This window comes from Crocodylus siamensis, chromosome 3 (assembly GCF_052110815.1).
Source record: "Crocodylus siamensis isolate JL-2025a chromosome 3, ASM5211081v1, whole genome shotgun sequence".
Classification (NCBI taxonomy): Eukaryota; Metazoa; Chordata; order Crocodylia; family Crocodylidae; genus Crocodylus; species Crocodylus siamensis.
In genome coordinates, this window is record NC_143397.1 from 19,029,009 (window position 1) to 19,053,276 (window position 24,268).

The 24,268-nt window shown below is 39.4% G+C and overlaps 1 protein-coding gene across 3 annotated transcripts in view; it reads left to right on the top strand.

Moving 5' to 3' along the window:
* WDR7 (WD repeat domain 7) overlaps positions 1-24,268 on the top strand; it is a 301,904-nt gene that overhangs the window by 214,565 nt on the left and 63,071 nt on the right. For all 3 annotated transcript variants that reach the window (XM_090037845.1, XM_090037847.1, XM_090037846.1), the window contains exons 22-24: positions 18,046-18,163; positions 20,572-20,721; positions 21,131-21,213. In XM_090037845.1, coding sequence (XP_089893971.1) covers positions 18,046-18,163; positions 20,572-20,721; positions 21,131-21,213 — 351 coding nt within the window. The remainder of the gene's footprint in view (positions 1-18,045; positions 18,164-20,571; positions 20,722-21,130; positions 21,214-24,268) is intronic.

The window sequence follows — 24,268 nt, forward strand, 5'->3', positions numbered from 1 at the left end:
GTTAAAAAACAAAAACAAACAAACAAAAAAAAGCACAATAGTTCACTGCCTAAATGCCTAAAATCCCATTTATTTGTGTCCTATGTTTGCTGCTTCTTATCCAGTGAACTACATACTATTAGCATGTAGAAATTAAAATAATGTAGAACTTGTCTATTAAATGTGCCACCTTTTGCCCCGTGTCTTGTCTTGGCAACTGGGATGAATTGGAATTGAAATTTTTTACTCTGAGGTTAAATCATAGGACTTGATCCTGTATACCAGCTTTTTAAAATAATGTTACTCACTTGAGTAGTCTCATTGAATATTTGACTTGTGTTTGCTTTCAGGGTTAAACCCTTGGATTAAATGCTCAGAGTTGCTGACAGAAATAATCAACAATTGAAATGCTAAATGTTGTAGATGAAGGAGGACACTCCAGGGTGGGAGGGGTGCCCTTTGAAAAGCCAGAGGGAGGATGGGAAGAAAGTTTGTGGCATCTGTTCATATGAGGTGTTTCTTCTGTTCTGTCCCCAAATTTATACTGTACATGTGTGATATGTCAGGTGAATTTGTCCTCTTTACTTTATTTTAATGTGGATGTTTTGTACAGATCTGTTTCCTTTATGACCAGCCAGGTTTGCTTTTTGTTGTTGTTGTTGGTTTGGCTGACTAGTCCCTTCCTTTACAAATTATCCCATTAAAATAATCGTGTCAAAACATATACTTTAAATGAAGTGGATGACTCCTGAAATAAGGATGTCAGAATCTGGGCCTGTATAATTTAGGGGTTGGAATTATCTGGGTTCTTGTAGTTTAGCGTGCCTTGTCGTCTTATGCTTTTATGCATGGATACTGCTATTTTACACAGAAGCCTTGTTATGGCAGCTCCCCGTACAAAACAATAGACATTGGTTTGGGGCTGATTCTCTCACTACTAATCCAATTTGTGTCAATGGTACTTTGTACAATTCAGAGTTTTGCGGGATGGCTCCCTGTTCTGCTTAGTGCTGCTTAGAAAACTGGTCAGTCTGTCTGAGATGTATTTGAGATCTCTCCTGAGTAGAATTTCTATAAAATCATTGTCTTTCCTATTCTTCAATTAGTTACCTTTCAGGTTGTAATGCAAATTACTTAGTACAAAACGGTCTGCAAAAAAAATACTGCGTTGTGTATGTATTATTAAAGAAATTACACTTAATACTGCAAGCAGCTGTGTAGTACTCTGTGCATTAAATACAACAAAAGCATTACATTCCATATGATCTACACCTTTTTTCTTATCACAAAGCAAAATAAAATAGTGAAAATTGTTTGTGGCAATAACTCAAATGCCTATAGAGATCAAATTAATTTTAATTCACAGCTATATAAATGCTGTATATCAAAAAATTAGCCCCTGACAGTGACATTAAAATATCTAGTTTCTGCAGTAAGGAGAATGCTATACACATGTGCTCTTTATCCTTGATAAGGTAATCAGAATATTTCAAAGGTATGTATGTATATTGTAACCCTTTTATCAACATAAAATGAGTTTTTATTATTTATTTGAGATAGAGACTGAGTTTTAAAAAGAAATATAACTGTAAAATGTTTTTATCTAAATATAATTAGCTGAAAAATGTACGGCTCATTGTTCATCACTTAATTTATCACTTATAAAATTTCAACACTTCTTCATTGTTATTTATTTAAAATGTAACCCTCCAGAGTTCAGTATTTCAAACTTCTGCTTATAAAGTGTGTTTCTTCAGATTTGCTGAGCATAGCTTCAGTGTATAGCTGGTAAAGTAGCTCAGTTCACTTCAATAGACTCTTGCTAATTTTCACCAGCTAAGAATCTAATACTTCAACGCTGCCTGCGTTATCATTTATTTAAGACACAGGTTATAAATATTAACTGGCATTTTCTGTACATGTTTCATGTTTACTGGAATAATTTCAGCAGGAAAAGAGAGGGTTTTGCCTTGAAATTACTCTTAAGATGCATGTGTTTTTAAGTATTAAATGGTAAACTAACCTAATAATGGGGGGAATTCCATTTTAAAAAAATGCATTTTCCACTTTGAACTCTTACAAGCAAAAAATTTTTAATTGAGACAAAGTCAACACCTGAATCTCTAAATGGTGTAGATGTGACATTATGATATTATCATTTAAGAATTAATTTTATTGTATTTCTGTTTACCAGAAATACAGCTTCCCTGGCTTCTCTGGAGTAATTAGCATTTTGTTTCATGGTTATTTCACTACTGACATTCATGAAGTCTTTTGAGCATTTTTTTAAAGCATCTGGGTGATGACTACTTAAAATACTACAGTGCATACATTCTTCGTGAAACTGCTGAATGTCTTTGAACATGTGCATGTGTGTTTGTGTAGTAAGTTTATACATTTTCCTGGTAACTGTAAATACTAAAGTAGTTTCTTCTGATCCTATGAAAGTGTGGTAAGTTTATTTATATACTTAATTTTTTTTTCATTTTATTCCAAGCCTGTTTATTTGTAAAACATTTCAGTGACAGCTGCTCATCCAGCCGTATGTTATTTAGAAGTGAAATGTGACCTGGCACTTCAAAATACATATTATCTATATTTGTATTATTTTATTTAAAATATAAATTTCCTATTGACATTTTAAAGATGTGCTGATTCTCCGTTGTCCTTACATAACTTTCCAAGAAGAGTAACACCATGAAATCCTTTCAGAAACCTTGTCCTTTGATATTAAAATTTAAATGCATTCTTCCTTTGCATTTTATAATTCACTTGCTGTTCTGGACATCTATTTTAGTGTCAATGGTTTGTAATCACTGTGAACCATTAAAGAAAACATGAAGAGTAATAAACTTTGCATGTCTCCCTTGCTTGGCTAAATGCATATAATATCTTTCCCTGACAACCTTAAAATGTCTAATTGTTTTCATTATTCGTAAATAAATTTTGGTAATTCATTCCATAGCATATTTTTAGATATGAGCCAAACAAATTTTGAAGAATGAATGAATGAATGGTTTATGTCATTTAATGCAAAAAATATTTGTAAATAAGATGAATGATGTCATTTGTCTAAATTTAGTTTAAAAGGTAAAGGTAAAACATGCCCTTTGGCTGAAAAAACTCTGCTAAGGTCTATTGTATTTGAATATAGCCCTTGTATAAACCAAGTAAGTACAGTTCTTCAGAAAGTAATTTTAATCTTGCTATTACATCCGTAGCTGTCATAAAGATTAGTATGGCTTTCTATACACAGAGCACTGAATAAATGAATGTATCAACGTGTAGCCTTGAGGAGCCCAATGCAATTTTCATCATGATAAATTGCATAATAAGCGAGAAAGTGTTTGCTTATTAATCCATAACAAGATTTAGATTGAAAATGGCCTGTTACATCCATGACAGGTACAGTACTGACTGCTGAGGGACTACGATGGAAAGAAATAGAGCAACAATGTGTGCAGGGGGTTAAGTATGCATCTTACCCTCCTGGTGCCCTGCTGAGCTGCCCCTTTTTGTGCCTGATTTACCGTGTACACAATAACAGTGCACAGCTGCCTTGCTTCTGTCTGTGATGTTAAGCACACTTTATGAAAGAGCTTTTATGTCAAGCCTGTGCTTTTAAAAAAAATTCACTTCACATTTATTGACAAAGAAAAAACACATGCAGTGTTTATCTCTCTCTCACTCTCTCTCACACTCTCTCTTTCTCTTTGTGCACTGAATAAAATACATTTCTGGGTTGAAATAAGATGCAGAGCTTTGGATAACTCCTCCATCCTTCTAGCCCAGCCCCCACCACTAAAGATTATACTGTGAGACACGCTGAGTGCAACTGCTCACTCATGAGGATTAAGAGTATTTTTCTAGCATTAATTAGGCTTTGATTTCTAGGCATGGATGACTGTAGGGATCATTGTTTTCCATAACTTTTTTTCTTTGAATTATAAGCTGCAGGTTTTTTTGGATTACTCTATAATGTTTTATCAAAATTAGTAACAGATTGTATCCTCTTTAGTGTGTGCACGTGCACGTGCACATTTACATAGCTATGTTAAAAATAAATGAGTAATGCCCTTTCAAGTTGAGTTGAAGATGTTTAAAGGCATTCTCTCTCTTCTGTGGTGGAAATGCAGAATAAATATAAAGGCCTAAGTAATTTGAAAGTACATGGTCATATTTTTAAGATATAATTTATGTACTCATTAAAGTTGAGATCTTAGAAAAGATAAAAACCATCCGCTGGAAATTAGAGAGATTCTAAAGATGATTTGGTAACTTTCCATAAACTATGGTTACAAAGATATCTTTTAAACCTGGAAATAGAGATCTGTGTCCACTTCAATTATAAGCCTCGTATTTTAAAAGTTTTAATTTTCATTAAGCTGACACTGACCTTAAATGTGGAGACATAGAATTAAACCATGTGAAGTGCAGAGGCCCGCCTGTCTGTACTCACGCGGTCTACTGTCGTGGACAATTAATTACATGGGATATGCTTGGACAACCTGTGTTCTCAATGGCCCAGAGGAAGACAAAACAGTCCCAAGGTCACTGCCATAATTTCATATGGGAATATTCACTCCTGACTCTTTATTTTCCCATCAATTTAACTCTGTTCACAGAAGCAAGAAGCTGTTTCATAAAGGTTCATAATTTTACGCTGTAGCAAAAAATAAGTCTGCCATTCACCTGGTGCGTGGTGCCAGACTGCTGCTCTAGTAGGGAGAAATGTCTGTGTGGTGGTTTTCCTTCCAGTCCCCCCTCAGAGCACATTTGCCCTTTCTCTAAATCTATCTTAAGTAAGCAACACAAGAAGAATCGCAGCAAACAGGGTAATCCAGGGGCGGGCAATTATTTTGAGTGGAAGGCCGCTTACTGAGTTTTGGCAAGCCATCAAGGGACACATATCAGGCAGCCAGGAGCAGATAAATAATAATTTTCTAAATTTTTTAGGGGCCCCGCGAGCTGGATACAATGGCCTGGCGGGCCGCATCCAGCCCATGGACTGCATTTTGCCCACCCCGGTGTAATCCATCCCCAAAAACAGAGGAAGAGCCACAGTAAAAATTATATGCTCTGTGATTTTCTTAGTCATGCTGTTGTGGTTGATGAAGGGCATGTCTTCTGTTCCTCTGTCTGACTACCTAGAGTCCATGGGTTTGGGTATTTGCTTTCCCTCTTGATAACATTTTTCATACAGAAATATGGAACAAAATGTAACCACCTTTTGACCTAAACCATGAACAAAAATAAAATTATATTATCATAAAAGCCTGTTGGATAGAAACCACGCCTAATTTTCACCTTAGTATACAACTTGTCGCTGAAATTTGAATTGAAAAGCTTTGAAAAGTGGCTTGTTATGGTTCCTTAATTGTTTTTCAGCACTTTCTAATTCTGTTTTCCATCTAACCCCCACCTTTTTTTACTATTACCATATGTTCTCTTTGCTCTCTTCATTACTTTCCCACTTTTTGTCCCCAAATTCACTGCATGTCTGAATATTCCTATTTTAATGTAACAGACAGCAGTTGCATCAAATGGTGGTTTTTTGTTTTTCCCTTTGGAGAGCCAAATTCCCTAAAGCTAGAAACTGTATTTAAAGTACATAAAAGCTCCCAAAAAATCTTTTTTATATAAATACAACCCTCTTAAATGAATGGAAATGCATATGGAAAAAAATTCTGCATGTATTCAGTAAGTTTCCAAGTTTCTCCAGCGAAGCACTGAAGGTTCTTTACTTTCAGAAAGCTTCTTCCTCTCAAAATTAAACTTTTTTCTCCAGGACTCTCTCCCCCAAAACTTGTTAGCAGCAGGAAATTTCCTCATTCCTTCAGTTAGGTAAGAGCTCCACCCACTTCTTCCCTCCTCCTGGCATCAGAAGTAGGTACTGTACTTTTGCAGGGCTGTCAGATGCATCCAGCCCTCAGAGCCAGATGCATACTTAGCACAGGGCCAGTCCGTGGGCCAAATCAGGCTGGCAAACTGGCCTTGTGTGTGCTGCATGCCAAACGTGGCCTGGCCCAGCATGCAGGGCCAGTCCAGGCATATGCTTCATGCAGCATGCCAGGTCCAGATGCTAGAGCTCTGTGGGTTGGATCTGATCTTTGATACTCCTGTACTTTTGTATTCTCCTCCCCAAGGTGTTCAGCAGGTCAGGAGGGCCTCTTCAATGTTATTTCTCTGCTTGGTCATGGGACTGTTGTTCCTCTCAAGTGCAGAGCATGCTGCCCAATGCCAATACAGTCCCCTTTCTGGTTCTTAATGCTGACCCCAAAGCACTTCATTCTGCCTCAGCAAGGAAGGGGGACCAACTCCACAACCAGGGTAATTATAGATGAACCTGTCATTTTTCTATTTTAATGAGAAAATCTGATCTTTATTTAAATTAAATACATTTTCCCCCAGTCTTAAAAATAAACCTAAAGTTATTCTTTGAAATTATGACAATCCATGGGAAGGCTTAAATTCATGATACCCTATTAAAATAATTAACTTAAATATTCTGTCCATATAGGTTTGCTGCCAAAATTTTCAACAAAGTCAAATTACTGAACTGGTGGAAGTCACTGGCTAAGCTCCTGGAATGAGTATTTGCTGAAGTGCTGAACCAGCTTTTGACAGTTGCAGGGAGAATATCTTCTTAGGACTATATATGCAAGTCATTCAGTTAACTAGTTCATTCAAAACTGAGAAACAAGTTGGAAGTTGAGAAGGCAGAAAATCTTGTTCTGTCTCTTCTCCCTCTATGAATAAGCACAAGGCATGAGAGGATGAGATACTAAACTCTTAAAAAAATCCACTGATCAGGTACCAATTATTTTCATTCACAGTAGTGCTAATGTTTTCTGTATTTAACCACATTGTTTATTACAACATATACCGTTTTTCTCTTTGTCCCTTTACTAACTCCCCCCGCCACAAAAAAATCTTGCTTTTGTGTATTTTTTTAAAAGACTTAAATTTCCCTCCAAGATTGTCTTCATGCAATTGTGAGTAAAATTAATCCTCTAGAAAATTAGGAATGGCATTCCCATCACTGGTGCATTTTTGTTATGAATTATTTTCTGGCATAACAAAAATATAATAATTTGGAAAGTTGACTAGAAGTATAACATTTGTTTAATGTGCATAGATGTGCTATATTTCTCTGATTACTAAAAGGCACCAAATTTTAGCAGCCAATGATTATCAAGCCCATTTTTAGAAAAACAGCTAAAAAACACAAGGTAAAATGTGATTAAAATCTAATACAGACATCCAGGGTTCCTGCTTATGACTTAAAAATCACCAGTTTTAATCACGATTTAAATCAATCCATGCTTCATACAACTCCACAAAAAACCTGCCAGCAAAAACCTCGAGGGTTGAAACCCACAGGTTAAGATCTGCTGTTCTCCAATAACCCAGTGGAGCTTTTGTTATACTCCCAGCAGTGCTTCTTAATTATTGTGACTACCTAAGGACTTGTGTTCTTGCAGTATCTCTCGGAAATGTACTTACCAGAAAAATGCTGCCAAAGGAGCAGCATTTATTAGCTTAAAACACTTTTTATCTACGAGATCTATATTCTTCTGATTATATATTCATGTGCTTTATTAAACTGAAATACTAATAATACCACCTTTTTTACTACAGAAATGGAAATGGTGATTTTTTTTTTTCTTTTGTGGAAAAATCATGAGGGTTTTGTCAGTTGAAATGATATTGGTTCTTCCTTTTTGGAGATAGGGTGCCTGTCCTTTCTGTGGAGGCGATGCAATCAGTTATATGGACGTCTGATAGGATGAAAACCGCTTAAGTGTTAGGCTGGGATTTGGAGTATTCAGGCAAATGAGGCAGAAGTTGTCTGTTGGACTCTTATGAAGAAGAAAAATCTCTACAGTGGCTTGGTAGCATTGGACTCAGTAATCAACTATCTGGGATAAGACAAGATTGCTTTAGGTATCTGACCATGTGAGAACGAATAGTTTCTGTGGTAACTAGTCCAAAAAGGCATACTTACAATACTAGTATAACACTACTAGAGCTACCAATAATAGTTTTTTTAATAGATTGCCAGCCTCTCTACAAAGATGTATGTTGTTACCTTACTTTACAGATAGGAGAATTAAGCATCCAGCAAAGTTGGTTATTTTTGGGAGGGCCACAAATCATGACTATGCCTGAACTATGCCAAGAAATGAGTACTACTTCTGCACCAAAATCACCTTCCCTAAATCAAGATTTTGGGCATAGAGTGCTTCTGAAAGCTTGTCTAATCTCTGTCCCATTTATAGAGTTGGTTCAATAAAAAAGATCAGCAAAAGAAAAATAGCCCTTGCATATTTCCTGGACCATCACAGCTACAAGAGCATTCCAATCCCTATATCAAAGCAGTATTATCAGACCAAGAGAACAGTGTATCTGCATGTATTGTACCAGACAGAATACACTTGGTTTAAGGTTTGGCATTTGTGTGTCCTAGATCTCTCCTGAAATAAATCTTGGCCTGTTTTTAAAAACGCTCCATTTTATAAGATGCGTGAAAGAAGAGTAGTCTTAATGTAAACATGGTGCCACAGCCTGTGAACTCGGGCACAGCTGTGCTGTACCCTTCCTCTGGGGCCTTGACAAAGTTACTTAATCACTCTGTCTTGGGTTCTTCACCGAGAAAAGTGACGTCTGTTACTGCTTTCCTCCACTGCAGTTGTGTGTATAGATTATTTTATATTTAATGAGAATTGGAAACACAAGGGCCCTACATAGGTGATGGGATAAATTATGACATGCTAGACTTGTCTGCAGTAAAATCTCCCCTTGCTAAGTCAGCAGAATATCATAGATCTTGCATATAAAATGCCTCCGAAGCGTTCAGATGTTCACAACACTGGTACAATTGCACTTTCTTTGAGCATCCCTCACTGCATTTGTACAGAGGCTAAGTACAGACAATCAGAAAGCCTGAGGTGGAATCAATCTAAGTGATCTGATTTTCTGTAAGCGATGTAGTGAACAGGACGCATGTTTGCCTTTGTGGCGGGGAGGGGGGAGGATATGGGAGTTGCAAATTTTAGACTGATTCCACCATTTTAAACTAGTCTGTGTGCTTCTGTTCCTAAAGGTATAGGCTGGTTTTGTGTGCCAAACTTCTATTCCATTATGGGCATTGACTGGTTTCTGATTACTTATACTGGTAAAAGTGTAATGTCTGTACCTGGCCAGAGTCTATGTGGTTGCATTGTTTTTCCTGTCTACAACAGCAAGGGTTGCTGCTGTACTGGTGAGTCCATACAGCACAGTATAACTCCTCCCCCCAACCCCCCACCTAATGTAATGTTCCTGTCCTTTCTCAAGGGGCAGATATGGCATCTTAGGGAATGGACAGAGGCATCCACCATGCCATTTTCCCAGGTGCACAAAGGCCAAGAGCAGCTGAAGCAGCAGCATCTGGCCTTATCCATGTCCTGTTTTCACTACTAACAACAAACCAGTCTGTATATATTAGGGCTGTGCGAAGCTTCGGTCGCTGATTCTAGTCAGTGGAGATTCAGTGGCCGAATCTCCAAATCTGAATTGAATCGGAAGACCCTTTAATCTCTCTGATTTAAATCAGAACCCTCCAAATTGATTCAGAGAGATTTGACGATTCGGACATAGACACAGCTTTAAATGTTTTTTCTACATGCCTTCAGGGTACCAGGTGGCTTGTGAACGCTGAGATGATGAGGTGGATGGAGCGGTCCACAGGAGTGCAGGGGGATCCTCAGCACGCTCAGTGGCAGACCAGAAGTGGACCAGAAGCACTTCCAGTCCACTTCTGGGTCCACCACGGAGCATGCGGGGGGACTCTGCGACTGGTGCCTTCTGCATCTGGGGTCCCCCCACAGCCAATCACCAAGCTGCGGAGGTGCGGGGGGAGGGGTCCACTGCCAAGCACATCCGCCCCCCAACGCTCCTGTGGGACACTCCATCTGCCTGACCATCACAGCATACACAAGCCATGCCTGTACCTTGAGATGCATAGAAAAAACATTTATAGCTGTGCCTATGGTCAAATTGCTGACCCTCCGAATCACCATCAAATCTTCAGATGCACATTCAGCCGAATCGAATTGGGACAGTGATCTGAATCAAGGAATCAAATCACTGTCTCCGATTTCGGCTGAATCTGACTTGAATACGGCCCATTTTGCACACCCCTAGTATATATCTACTTTGATTAGCCTATATGGTGTAAATCTACACCTTTGTTAAGAGCATCCCTTCTGTGAGGTCCTGGGGTTAAATGCAGTGAACAATATTATTGATATGCTTCTTTAAAAAGTGTCATCTGACATTAGTTGTAGCTGTGTTTGAGGTAGCGAGTGCTGGCAATCCTCCTTGCATCCCTGAGACGTGCTGCAGTATTTTAGCTGTCTCCTGCATGGGTTCTCATGAGACAAAGTGACTAACTGTTCTTTCCCCTCTAACACACCCGTAGTGAACAATCCAAAGTTCTGCCCCAAGTGTGAGTTTTAGGTATTTGGGGTAGAGAAGTTTGTTAGTTTTTTTTTAATAAACTGGATTTGTTTCCTTCCCACCGTGCCCACTTACTGTATCCATAGATGTGGCTTCCCTTCAGCTGAGAAGCCACCCAGTGGGAAAGAAGTTGTGAACGCCAATCAGAGCTGCACCAGGCTCATTGCTGCCTGGAAAATGTGTCTTTTGGGCTAACTCAAACCACCTGCGGCTTTGCAAGCCAGCTCTTGGACCCTGGCTTAATGGAAACTTGTTCAGCTAAATCCTGACCGCAGACAGCCTTTTGCTAGTAGGACACAGGCAATGAATTCTGACCTACTATCATAATCATGCATATTTTCCTTTTTGGTTACATGCTATCTTTGGAAGAGGCTGCTATGTTGATTCTTGTTTGTACCAACAGACTATGTTTTTAACATTTACCAGAGATGCTGAGAGCCATGAATAAGCAGCCTTTTGTATGCTGCCTATTTTTAAATAAAAAACTCCACAGACTTGCAAATGAATCTAGTTTACTAAATCAGTAAACAGAATAGTCTGGACTGTCTTACTGCTTCTGATAATATTGGGGCATGCATTGTGATAGGATGGGCTCTGTCAAATTTGGTAAAGGTTCCTATATCTTAAATATAATACAGTGTGTACAGGTAGGTATCTGCTTATAGCATGGTAGGAATCAGTATGTGGCAAAAGACAAGAGGGGCCATGTGCATTTCCTACCAGTGTGGAATATGTGGAAATGGTTAAGTTCATCAGTTAAAAGACCCCAGGTCTGGATATAAGGGATATAGGCACCTCCCTTTGAAGCCTGGTTTTGCATCTGCTTTTTGTGTTATTCTGTGGTCCTAGTGCAGTATGCTTGCTCCATCGCACACAGCTTTTATTCTGAAAGAGGACATGCAGACCAGCTGGGTCACCTGCAGATGGAGGTTAATCTGTGGCCACATAGTACCACTGCTGAGTGATGTTAATGAATTAACAAGAAGCCTGTTGCTTTTCAGGAAAAAGCATGCTTTACCGACACTGGGAGGGAACATGCTACAGACAGAAACTGCACTTCCTTGCTTCTGGGCAAAACTACTATCCAAGCTACTAAAAGTTTGGCTGTGTACCACAAAAGGATCATACAGGCCTACTATATAACTGTATGTTTAAATTGTAAATCTGGTTCTTGATGTTTCCATCACAGTAGTCTTGCAAAAAAAAGGCCTTAAACACTTTTACTTTTATTCAAATGAGTATAGCAAATAAACAATAACAGGTACATTGGTGCATGCTGTTCCAGGATCTAAGTTAATGTTTATATTCAGTATTTTTATAGGAGTTACTAATGAGGTAAGGGGGAAGAAAAGAAGAAAATGATAAGCAAGATTTTGTTTTTGGTTCTTCTTTCTCTAGTGTTTCCTATGTGAGCTGTACAAGAATTACCAAAGGAAAAATATATTATTTTAAAAAATATCCAGAATCAACAGCAAGATGCCAAATATGGTTCAAAGGGAACTGTGCAGATCTTTAAAAAAAACAAATGAAAAGAACTATGCAAATAAATAAGCCGTGAAAAAAATTCTGCCACTAGTTTCATCCCTCAGTTCCTACACAAAACATGAACAGAGTTGATAGTAGATGAATCACTTATTTTTACAGATGAAAAATAGCTCCAATAATAATTTTTAAACTCTTTCAAATACCTAATATAAGCTGTATATGAGAATCCCTGATGGGTTAGTAAGCAAGTTTAATTGCCATTCAATCATAGCTTTGAACCTTATAAGTAATTGGTCATCCCAGCTCATTGCCAGTACTTTTTCTATGACAGGCCACAAGCTTCTTATAAAACCAGGATCATAGGAGAGAAATGTACAGGGGGAAAAGTTTCAAAATCAAAGGTTTTATTAGAAAGATGAGCCTAGTTCTTGAAATATTTCCTGTGCCCTGATAAAGCAGTGTGTCCTGTGTATTTGCTTTTACTCATGTTGTCTTACTTGTTCCCTTTTTAGGATGTTGCAAGTTGTGTGTCAGTTCTTCCCTCACGAGTCAAAATATGGAGTTACTTTAAATCTATTTCCAAGCTATTCAGAGATGACAATAAAATTTGGGCATGAGAAACATCTTTCTTGAACCAGGGACATTTTTACATAGCTAGAGATACCAATTGTATCCCACAGAAATCGTTGCTCTAGTGACAGATCTAAAGATATCAAGCATTAATGTCATTAAGTGAATAGATAAACTGTTACATGTTAATTGGAGGTTGGACAGATGTTAGGGCATTTTTTCTTATCAATTTGATGCCTGCACAATTTGACATTATGGCACTGCTATTTTTAAAAGGAAACAATTCATCACCTTAAACTTCTGTGCAAACGTTCTGTAAATATACCATGGATAAATATCCCAAAAATATATTATCCACTATCTGTCCCATTGGGTTGTTTGGAATAGTTTTCTGGATTCTCCTGTTAGCATTCAGAACAAACAGCTTTAATGAGCCATATCCTGTCTCCTGATAAGGGAGCTTTGCGCCAATCCAGGAACATCTGAGAATGGAAGAGACATGGTTGAACCATGACAGCACATATCAAACAGTCCTATGGAAGGTAGTAGCAGCTGTATGTTGTTCAGTGTGTAGGCTGTTCTGACTTAAACTGAAGGTTGAGCTGGCTCTCATCCACCGTAGGAATCAGGAGAGTACAGGGATAGATGATCATTGAGCAGAGTTGTAGCATAGGGAAGGATCTGACTTAAGGTACCCAAAGGTGGGCATGTTAACTTAGGGAAGGGATGGCCAACTTGTGGCATGTGTGCCACAAATAGCATGGGCAGCCTTTGTGTGCAGTACATGACAGATCAAGGAAGGGGTAGGCAGCCTGGCACATGAAAGCAGAGCAGCGGATCCAGAAAGCAGAGCAGCGGATCAGACAGAGGAAGATGATTGGAAACTGATTTGTGGTATGCCTGCCAAAAGGGTTGGACCCCATTGCATTAGGGCTTTAGGAAGGAACATTTATGTTCATTTTATTAGCATTAGTTGTATAAAATTATTGTAGTCATAAGACTGGACATTGGAGCCTTACTAATTCCACTAATTACTACCCATGAACAAGAACTGCAGGACTGGATGTCCAGTTTCTGTTTTCTTTCTCTGTAGAAGCAAGCTGTAATTTTGTATTGCTTAATAATAAGTGTATTAAATAAGTAATAAGCCATAATTTGCAATATATGGGTTACCCACAGTAATTAGCATTAAAATACATATGCCAATTGATAGGTTTATTCAAGTGGGCCTGGGCAAAACTGTATTCAATATATATTTATCTTGAGTGCCTCTGTTATAGCATTAAACTCTGAAAACACATTGGTAGAGGAGAAAGATGTAGATTTTTATCTATTTTCCATGTAATAAAAAACATCTTAAGTAGTTAACATACACTTAAATGACATCGTTCTTTTAATGAAAAGTCTTTGTTTTATTAACATTCAGCATCCATACAAGTCTGGGTTAGGATGTTACCACAGCTAAGGTTAAGAAGTTGCTTTAAAAATCAGTGTTGCCTCACCAGCTAGTCAGAGCTGCATATTTGCCTGTGTTCTGAGGGGAAAAAAAGAATCTCTCTTTATAATGGCTAATTACAGACATTACACACAAACCGGTTTAAGTGATCAGCAACTGGTCTAAACCTGTAACAGAACAGAAGTAAAGTGCATGTAGACCTGGTTAAAAATGGCAGAACCTGGTCTAAGATTGACCTGGATGGATGTAGCATGAGATTCAGTTGGTTTAGATTAGCCCTATCTATCGTACTTCTGTAGCAGATCCTCTTCCACCTCAAGTTAGGTCACATTCCCCCAGCTTCCTGTGCTGCTTTGTGACCCCTGCTAGTCTGTCTTGTAGGACAGGCAGGCTAGCTTTGGCCTATGATTATCTGCTCCTGCTGAGTGCCAGGCAGGCCCTGCCCCCAAGCTGTCAGAGCTGAGGCAGCAAAGCATCTGCTCCCCAGCCCTGTGTCCTTCCTGTGCCTTCCAGCTGGACTAGGCAGTGGGAGGGAAGGGGGAGTAGAGGTCCCTATGCCAGCACCCTCCCACCCCCATCACTGACAGCGGGGCTGGGGAGAGAAGCCGCACTGCCAGGCAGGCCAGGAAGCAGGGGCCCCCCAGCCGTTCTGGCTGGGTCTGGGGCGGCTGGGTCTGTGCAGGAGAGACCTTTGCTTTCCCCCCGTTGCTGCTGGCGGAGAGGTGGGGCCGGGGCAGAGATTCTGTACTGGCTCCCTCCCTCCCTACACCTGACAGCAGGGGGTTGGTAGCGTGCACCTGGCAGCCAGTCGGGGATGGCCAGTTGTTTGGCTGCCCTCAGCAGTCTCCAGCATGCTGGGAGGTGTGAGTGTCCCCAGCCTGCTGGCCTTGGCCAGTACAAGCATGTGCAAGCTACCCTCTTCCCCCACAAACCTCACCCACACACGCACACAAAGGGCAAATGTGTGTTCTGTTTGCTCCCAATCTGTGGAGCTTAGAGAAACCCATCAAGGTTTCATCAATTCTGCCTCGGGCTTTTTTTAATGTCTATCTAGCCAATGTGTGTGACCTTGTGCTGCACTCATGATGTTCATATTGGGTTCTGCTGGTTGGTGAGCATGACAGCCTGTAGAAATATATTTGACACTATTCTAAATTTAATTCTGTGTTGGGTGAGAGCCCAACTAATGATTTGATTCTTGATGCTCTTTCATAATGGAATCTCAGGTGGGGCACCCAGAAATTCAGCCACAAGAGTCACTAGTCATTTTTTAACATCTTGGCCAATAGCCATAACTTGTTGATGATACTGGCAGATGTCTGGGATAATACATCCCCAAAATATATTTTCCAACATGCTTTGCTGTGCCAGAATACATTGACATCTAAAGTAGCATGGAGAACGTACATAAATTTTACATTTATTACATTTTCAAAACTCAACAAGGCATGATCTGAACATATTTTGTGCTGCTTTGCATTCAATTTTGCAGTGCAGATTAATATACCAATTAAATACAAGAATCCTACAACTATACACTGCATCCTAGCCACTGTGGTTTACAGGGAAGTGGCATGAAGTGAGCAAGATGGCAGGAATGGTACCAACTATCTTGCCCTATATGCTTGAAGTCTAAGCTGTTAGTGTGCCCCATAGCAAATATCCATGCCGGTTCAGGCCAGTGGAAGGGCACTGCTGTGGAATAAATGGTCTCTTTGCCTCTACTATAACCTATAAATTTAGAAAAACTTTACGCCTTAATCAGTCGGTCTTTGAACATGACATCCTGCCGGGGTTCTAACTTCTGTCCCATACTTCCCCAATTGCAAGTCGCTTGTACTGACCAGTGAAGTTAGATTTCCCTGTTAAACTCGGGTTTGTAGATAAGACCTAACAGGTTGTGTGATGTGCCACCACCGAGACTGCAGGAGATTTGTACAGCGAGGTTCAGAGAAATGAAAACATGATAAATGCATGGACCGTACGGCTGGTCACGTTTGTTTCATTCTATTCTTCACCCCCTTTTTCTGTTCAGAATACTGCAGATTGCAGTGAAGGTCCGTGAGTAAAAGGAGCAGCTGCAACTGAACTGGGACTGTTAGCACCTGGGATTGGTAGGATTTGCATGCAGAAATGACTAGTAGTGGACATGTTAAAAAGGTTTTTGTTTAGTTATCGTTAGGCTTTAGTGTTCACATCCGGTGGAGATGGAAGAAGCACTTTACAGCTCCTTAAGTGATTGTTCGTTTCAGACTATCAGCAAGTTCAGGAAGGCAGCACTTAGTTTATATTCAGTTCATGTTTGGAATATTTTCCTCACAATCTTCAAGACTAGAAAGCTGGCTGTTTCAATGAGGGACACCGCACCAGGTCACAATGAACTTGGAATTCCGATGCTGCTTCCATAACAGCAGGACCAAGCTTTCAGCCACAGGCAGTCTTTGAAGATCTGTACCAGAGTTGGCAAGGAGTCGTCTGTGCCCCTCTCTTCCTCTGCTGCAATAGCAGAAGGTTTCTCATTTGAAATGCATGTTCAAAGGAGTTTGTAGAGGTTCGTCCTACTGAACTCCAGTGCCTGGACAGTTCTGAAAGAGCAGGGAGTATTAAGAAAAGAAGTTTAAACTGCTCCGCATGTTCTCTTCAGTCCTGCAAAAATCCTGAGGTCTATGGAAAAGAACCCCCTTCCCTGTTCTGGTTACTTGCTCTCTTCTATCCTTTTTGTTCTTCCTACTATGTTTTGTCAGTGAGAGGCTCCCTCCAATGGATCTGGCTGAGTATGTAAATTGTTTAAGTGCTATCCTACCATAGTGTTCACTTCCCATGATCCTTAACACTTAGAACATGAGCAGGTGAATGGCTTTTTTGGGAATGGCAGTTTTATTGCCTTCTTAAGCACAGGTGAGAGGTGCATTATTCATTAGTCTCATTCTCGTCATGTGAGGTATTATCATAGCTTAGGGAGGTAACTGTTTCCTGAGCTCTTGGTTTGTACTGGGGGCCTGATTCAAGTGCAGCAACACTTGTTTGTCTTTATCGGATAATATCTCTGTCAGATCTACTATTAAAATTGCTGTCAGCGGCCAAAACATTTAGTAGTGTTTTGTATAACTTGTGGTGATAGTTGCAAAAGCAGTTTTTCATACAAAAATAACTTAGCTACTTTTTTCCTGTCAAGTAACAAAGCCAAATACAGCATTATAAATTAAGCTGCTTGATTTCTTTTTGTTGTTGTTGTTGCTTCAAAAGTTCTCTATTATCGTTTTTTTATTTCTACATGTTAGATGAACACTGTAGTAATGCTCTCAGATTGCTTGTAAGTACAGCGGCTTGTGAAAAGTTTAGATTCATGGAGTCCATTATACTTAAAAGGAGTTGAGCAGCAAAACTAGCCCAGTTCTCCATCTAAACAGTATTTGCATAATTTTGGTAGACAAAATAATTCTACATCAGATGCTTCATTTTGTCTCTCTTTCTGTTTTAGTCCTATTCATAGTATTTAAAGCTGAGTAATCCATTCAGAGCAGGAAACCAATGTAATGTTTTCAGTACCACAAGAAGTGCCTCTTCTTTTTTTTTTTTTTTTTTTTTTTTTTTTTTTTTTATCCCCTTCCTCCCCTAGACTTCTCTTAAGTGCTTAATGAAATTAAGTAAATAGTAATACTATACAAGGTGCATTTGGAAGCTTCTTTTTAAATTTTGACAAAGAATAAAACATAAAGAATGTCATACAAAGTATTTTTATTTGCCTGGTCCTGGGTTTTCTGATATGTATTCAATGCTACGGCTAGATAATTTGTTAACAAGGCCTTTTTAACACTTTGGACAGATGCACATACTGTTTTCAATCTTCATGGTTAATTATTCGATTTTGTATTTGATGCTAGAACACCCTGACTCCTAATCACTGCTCATTGTTGAAAGTCCATTATATTCTAACTGTTTGACTGCTCCCGTTGACCTTGAACTGACATTATAAGCTGTGTCTAATCTTTTCACTCTATATTTCTAATGCTTCTTTTCTTTTTCCCCCTCTTTGTCTGATCCCTGTTTAGCATCACAATGGGGTTGCCTCTGAATCCAGCAGCTGACTCCGCCCGCTCTGCACGACATGCTCTCTCGCTCATTGCCACTGCCAGACCACCCGCCTTCATAACAACTATTGCCAAGGAGGTGAGAAGAACTTTTCTAGTGTTCACTGAGCTCTACTTTCAAAAGAATAATGATCTCCATTTTTTAATAGTTTTATGCTTTGCCACTATACTACTCCAAAAAGGTGATAAAAAAACCAGCTAAATCTCCTTTAGGGAAAAAAAACCCAATCACACTTTAGTTCTTGTTGGATAAAAAATGGGTTCGTTATTACACAAAAATACTTGGAGCTATGAAAATACCCACATTATGCAACCAGCTATTGTTAACTGGTGCACAAGGTGATTGTCAGGTTGAAATTGGCTTAAGAAGTTCCTGTGTCCTGATGTATGGTTGTATAAATTTCTAATTCACATGCACAACAGTGGGCAAAATGCCACTTACTAAGTTTTTCCTTAGACTTTACTTAGACAATGGAGGTATTCTTGGTTTAAGGACTGAAAGAAATTTGATTGTTGGTTTCGAAGTTTGATCCAGTCCATCCTATGTGCACGGATGAAAGAACTAGATATTTTAATGGATGCGTTCTGATATTTTTGTGTGTGTAAAATCCAAGTAACTACTTTTACTAAAAGAAAAGAAGCATTCAAAATACGAGATGAGAGCCTGGTGTTTCACCTTCAATAGCTTAGGCAAGTCAGGTTCAGGAGAAAGAGAAAGAGGCCTTTTTGTTCTTGGTATTTTTATATGGTGCTGTGAGAGATTTTTTCTTAACTGGTTGCAAGGAAGGGAGAATAAAAGTCTCTTCTTCCTATTCCTCCAACTTGGCGGTCGGATTACAGATGCTGCTTCCTAGGTCATCACCCCACCCAGCTTGTCTTATGATAGACAAGTTTATTCTATTTATTCAGGTCCTCCTTAGAACTGTTGGGAGGTGGAGGGAATCTAGGAATTCCTTCTACCAGTCTATCCCTCAGTCATCTTAGTAAGTGTAACTTTTAAAAGCAGTTCAATCTTCTGCAGTCCCTGCCTCATGCAGATCATAGAAGAATACAGTTGAAAAGGGCCTTCCAATCCAGTTCCCTGCTCAAAGCAGAATCGTTCCTGTCTGCTAAGTCATTCAAGTGTTTTTCTAGCCTGCTCTTACAAATTTCTAGCAATAGAGATTCTACAGCCTCTCTAAGTAACCTATTCCAGTGCCTAGTAACCTGGAATTAGAAAGTTCTTCCTAATACCCCACCTAAATCTTCTTTGTTTGAATTTAAGAACATTAGTTCTTGTCCTGTCCCCAGGAATCATAGGTCACTATCCTTTTTACAACCACCCACTCTGTATTTTGTGTTTTCAAATCTCCCTGAGTCTTCTCTTTACCAAAATAAATACACTTAGTACTTTCAACCTTTCCTCTTATGATGTATTTTGTAGACCTCTAGTTATATTAATGCTCCTCAAGTCTCTTTCCAAGTTGCTCATATTTTTCTTGACGTGTGTGTACCCAAAGTTGGGCACTGGGCTCCAAGAGAAGGCCTCAGTAGTGCTGAGGAGATGGGAAGAATAATTTTCTGTGACTTGCGTATAATGTACCTGTCAATGCATCCCCATTATGCTATTAACATTTTTTCCCTGCAGTACATTTTAGGTCCAAAATATAATCATTCTGACCTCCCCTTTAATCAGTGTGAATCACTAAATAAAATCTAGCTACATGTCAAAGACTAAAATAAGAATTCTGTTCTTAGTTTGTTATTAAAACAATAATAATAATAATTTAAACATCTCCAAAATAAGGCAGATAAGTTATCCAAAGTACAGAGGCTTTTTATGAAATATTTCTGTCCAAATGTTATCTTTAAAAATGTTAATTTGGTTTGGGACTTCCAGACTGCTCAATCAAACTAGGCATTTAATTTTTAATCATTTTGAAGCCTTCTTCCTCCCCACCCCCATTAACTTTCTCCACTAATCATTCCAGGTCAAAGATGTAATTTTAGAATAGGGATGAACAGCAAACTTCAATATTCACTGCCCAGACTTAACCCCCCACTGGCTTTATGAGCACAGTGAAAAAGACGAGATGTGATGAGGTAAAACTGGGTACATCTACACAAGATGCTGAGTGCACAGTAGCCGAATAATACTGTGCAGCAGCACATCGCAGCAGCGACAGTGCTAATATGCAACTGTGCAATGGTGTCATTTAAAAGATATTTACTGATACCACTGACAATGACTCTGGTTACTGCACATTTATTTAGTATTTTCTAATACAAGTACTAAATAAATGTATAGTACCAACTGAACAGTAGCATTTCTTTTAGATGCACCCACAATGTAGTAACTCACCTGAATACTTGTATTCCATCCCAAGTAGAGATCATATCCGTTTTGGAATCTTATCCGTTATTAAGAAATTAAGATGGAAAGCCCATAATAAGTATAGATAAAGCGTGTGTGGGTCGCAGTAGTTAAATGCATAATATTTTTTGTAGGTTCACAGACACACTGCCTTGGCAGCAAACACTCAGTCTCAACAAAATATTCACACCACAACCCTCGCTCGAGCTAAAGGAGAGATCCTGAGAGTCATTGAAATTCTTATTGAAAAGATGCCGACAGATGTGGTCGATCTCCTTGTAGAGGTAAAGATGTTTTGCAACGTGTGCATATGTTTTTGAGAAATCATGTAATAATCCGTTTCACTTAACCATAATTGTTCTTCCTGAAACTACCACTTATACTAAATGCAGTAGTGTTTTTAAGGACTTCAGTAGCAAATGATTGTCTGTTGCTTAGTGCTTTATGAAATGGTTATTAACACTATGAATGAATGGTCACATGAGTTATCAGTACTATTATTTTCAAAATTTCATGGCACGTAGCATAGTGTGTTTTTTGTTTTGTTTGTTTAAGAAGAGAATATTTTATATTTATGGATCGAAGATACAGACAAGGACAAGAATTAGAAAATTCTCTAGCTATGAAGGATTTAATTTTTTTATGAAACATTAAAATTAAGTGGTTTGAACAATTTTAACTCTCGTTTCCAAGGTTATGGACATCATCATGTATTGCCTTGAAGGATCCTTAGTCAAGAAAAAGGGACTTCAGGAATGCTTTCCAGCCATATGCAGGTAAAAGCTCCTTAAGAACTCAGCAAGGAAAATGATTTGTGATGAATATTTTTTCTTTCTATAGCTGGCTTAATGACCCTATTCAATCATACAATATTTCTCATAGTGTTTACTCCTTAAAACTTCAGATTTACAGCTATTGTCAGCATGCTATGAATGCATACAGATTTTCTAATCCCTATTATATGTGAGAGAGGACAAAGTCAGAAATGAGTAGCAGCATTACTAGCCCTTGAGAGTGCTTCCGTTTAAAAGTCCACACACGGTAAAATATATTTTTAGGCTGGCAATGTCTCAAAATTACCTTACAATCCTACTGTGCTTTTTTTATTCACCTATCATAAATAACAGAAATTGCTCAGGGTCACTGAATAACTATCTTTCACCATAGTGATAACCACCACAGTTCATTTTGTTCAGGTTCGATGATTCTCCAACAGGGTGCCACGGCATTCTGAGGTGCCATGAGATCCTTCCAAGGGTGCTGAGGGGCACCACACAATATTAGCACTGTTAAGTGTGCAAACACCTACACATATTTTACAGATGAAGTGGGAGATTTGAAATAGGAAGCCATAGTGTCAAAAACATTTTCACCTGTTGTGGTCTTTCTGAGTTCTTTGCGACAGAATAATTGCTCTACTGTTTTTTTTGACTATGGAAAAATAAGTGAAAGCTAAGCATCGGCATTTTTCCATGGGGTGCATTGAGCCTAAAAGAGGTTGAGAACAACTGTTTTGACAACAGTGCTTTACCCTTCAACAATATCTTACCTCCAAGATTTTTAAAGTTCTTTACTTTTTTTAAAGAAATGAGTTATTACCACGATTGTGCAGGTGAGAAATTGAGGCACTCAGAAGTGAAGTGATTTTTCAAATACTAGCTGTAAGGGAAAAAAAGGGAAAAAAGACATGGATATTCTGACTCCCAATCATGTATGTTTAATCACTTTCCCTGCTTTCTTTCCAATATAACATTTCAAAGTGATCGGCAAAGAATATGATTTTTTTCATTACATCTTTATATTCTCTCTCAACTTTTCCTTAAAGTGTTTGTGAATAATTGTGACTCATATTGCCTGTACACCAATACCAGAAGCATGGGGAAGAAGCAGAAGGAACTAGTCCGCCTGCTTTCCACTGGGCACTACAAATTAGTAGGGATCACAGAGACCTGTTGGGACTCCTCTCATGTTGGGAACATAGCCATAAAGGGATCACAGAAGGGATCAGGTAGGAGAGGTGGGGGTGTTCACCTTCTGTGTGAAGGAGCAGTACAGCACCCTACAGGCTGATGTTGGCTGCGAAGAAGAACAGCTTGAAACCCTCTGGGGGAGGCATAGCGAGAGAGACCTGACTGTAGGGGCATACTACAGGCTGCTTAACCAAGGGGAGGAATTTTGATCTAGCATTTGCCCGTGAACTAAAGGAGGCCATGCATGCATAGGACATGGTTGTCTTGGGTGACTTCAACTACCCAGACTTCTCCTGGGAAGAATGCTTGGCCAGCTTGAATCAATCGCAGTCCTTTCTGACCAGTACCAAAGAGCTTTTTTTGACTTAGGAGGTGCACAAACCAACTAGACGAAATGCAGTTCTTGACCTGGTCCTGGCCAAAGGGGATGACCTGGTGACCAGCTTAAACGCAGAGGGCAGCTTAGGCGATAGTGACCATGAATTCATTACGTTCACAGTCTGTTGCAAGGCTGACAAAACAGATACCAAGCTCGAAGTCTTAGACTTCAAAAATGCACCATTTTAATAAGCTCAGATCACTAGTAGAGAATGCCCTGAGAGATCAAGGACCCCAGGTAAAGGGAGCAGGAAAAGAATGGTCATTCCTTAAGGATACAATCCTTAAGGCTCAGAAAAAATCCATTCCCTTACAGCAAAAAAGTAGCAGAAGGGTCAAAAACCCCTCTTGGCTAAGTCCTTCGACAGAAACAGAAAGAGGCGTACAAACAATGGAAGCTTGGGTCAGCCTCTAAGGAAGACTATTTGACAGTGGCCTGCGCTTGTAGAGAACAGATTAGGCAAGCTAAGGCAGAAACTGAACTAAAAGTAACTACAAGAATCAAGGACAAAAAGAAGTCCTTCTTTAGCTACATAGAGAGTAAAAGGAAAACTAATGGGAGTGTGGGGCCGCTGCTCAGTACCTCAGGATACCTGGTCACTACCACTAAGGAAAAAATGGAACTCCTAACTGACTACTTTGCCTTGGTCTTTCACAAGACCAAGGGGAACAACATGCCAGGTAGGGCATAGAACAATCAGGGCAGGATTGACACAATTCCCACCATTGCCCTAGAACTGGTGTATGATCTGTTAAAGAAATTAGACTTATATAGATCAGCAGGACTGGATGAACTCACCCAAGAGTGCTGCAGGAGTTGGCCGAACTAATTCCAGAGTCCCTGGAAAAGGTCTTTCAAAAATTATGAGCCTCTGGAAAAACCCCAGAGGACTGGAAGAGGACCAGTGTTGTACCCATCTTCAGGAAGGGGAAGCCTGAAGACCCAGAAAACTACAGGCCCATTAGCTTAACTTCTAATTGCTTTGTTGCAGGCAGTTCTTGTCTGACCAACCTCATTGCTTTCTATGATCAGGTGACTCATTACTTGGATGAGAGAAAAGTGGTTGACATCATATACCTAGACTTCCAGAAAGCCTTTGACCTGGTATCCCACGAGGTACTGATAAGAAAACAGGAAGATATCAGGCTCAACTGCAGGACCATCACATAGGTGTAAAACTGGTTGCGAGGTAGGACACAGAGAGTCCAAATGAATGGATTGGTATCGTCCTGGCAAGATGTGGGCAGCGGCATACCTCAGGAATTGGTACTTGACCCAGTGCTGTTCAGTATCTTCATCAGTGACCTGGATGAGGGGATGAAAAGCCCATTGACCAAGTTTGCGGACAACACCAAGATATGGGGTTATGCGGACACACCTGCAGATAGGCTGCAGATACAAGCAGACCTAGACAGGCTGGCATGTTGTACAGAACGGAACCAGATGAGGTTCAACACAGAAAAATGCAAAGTGCTGCATCTT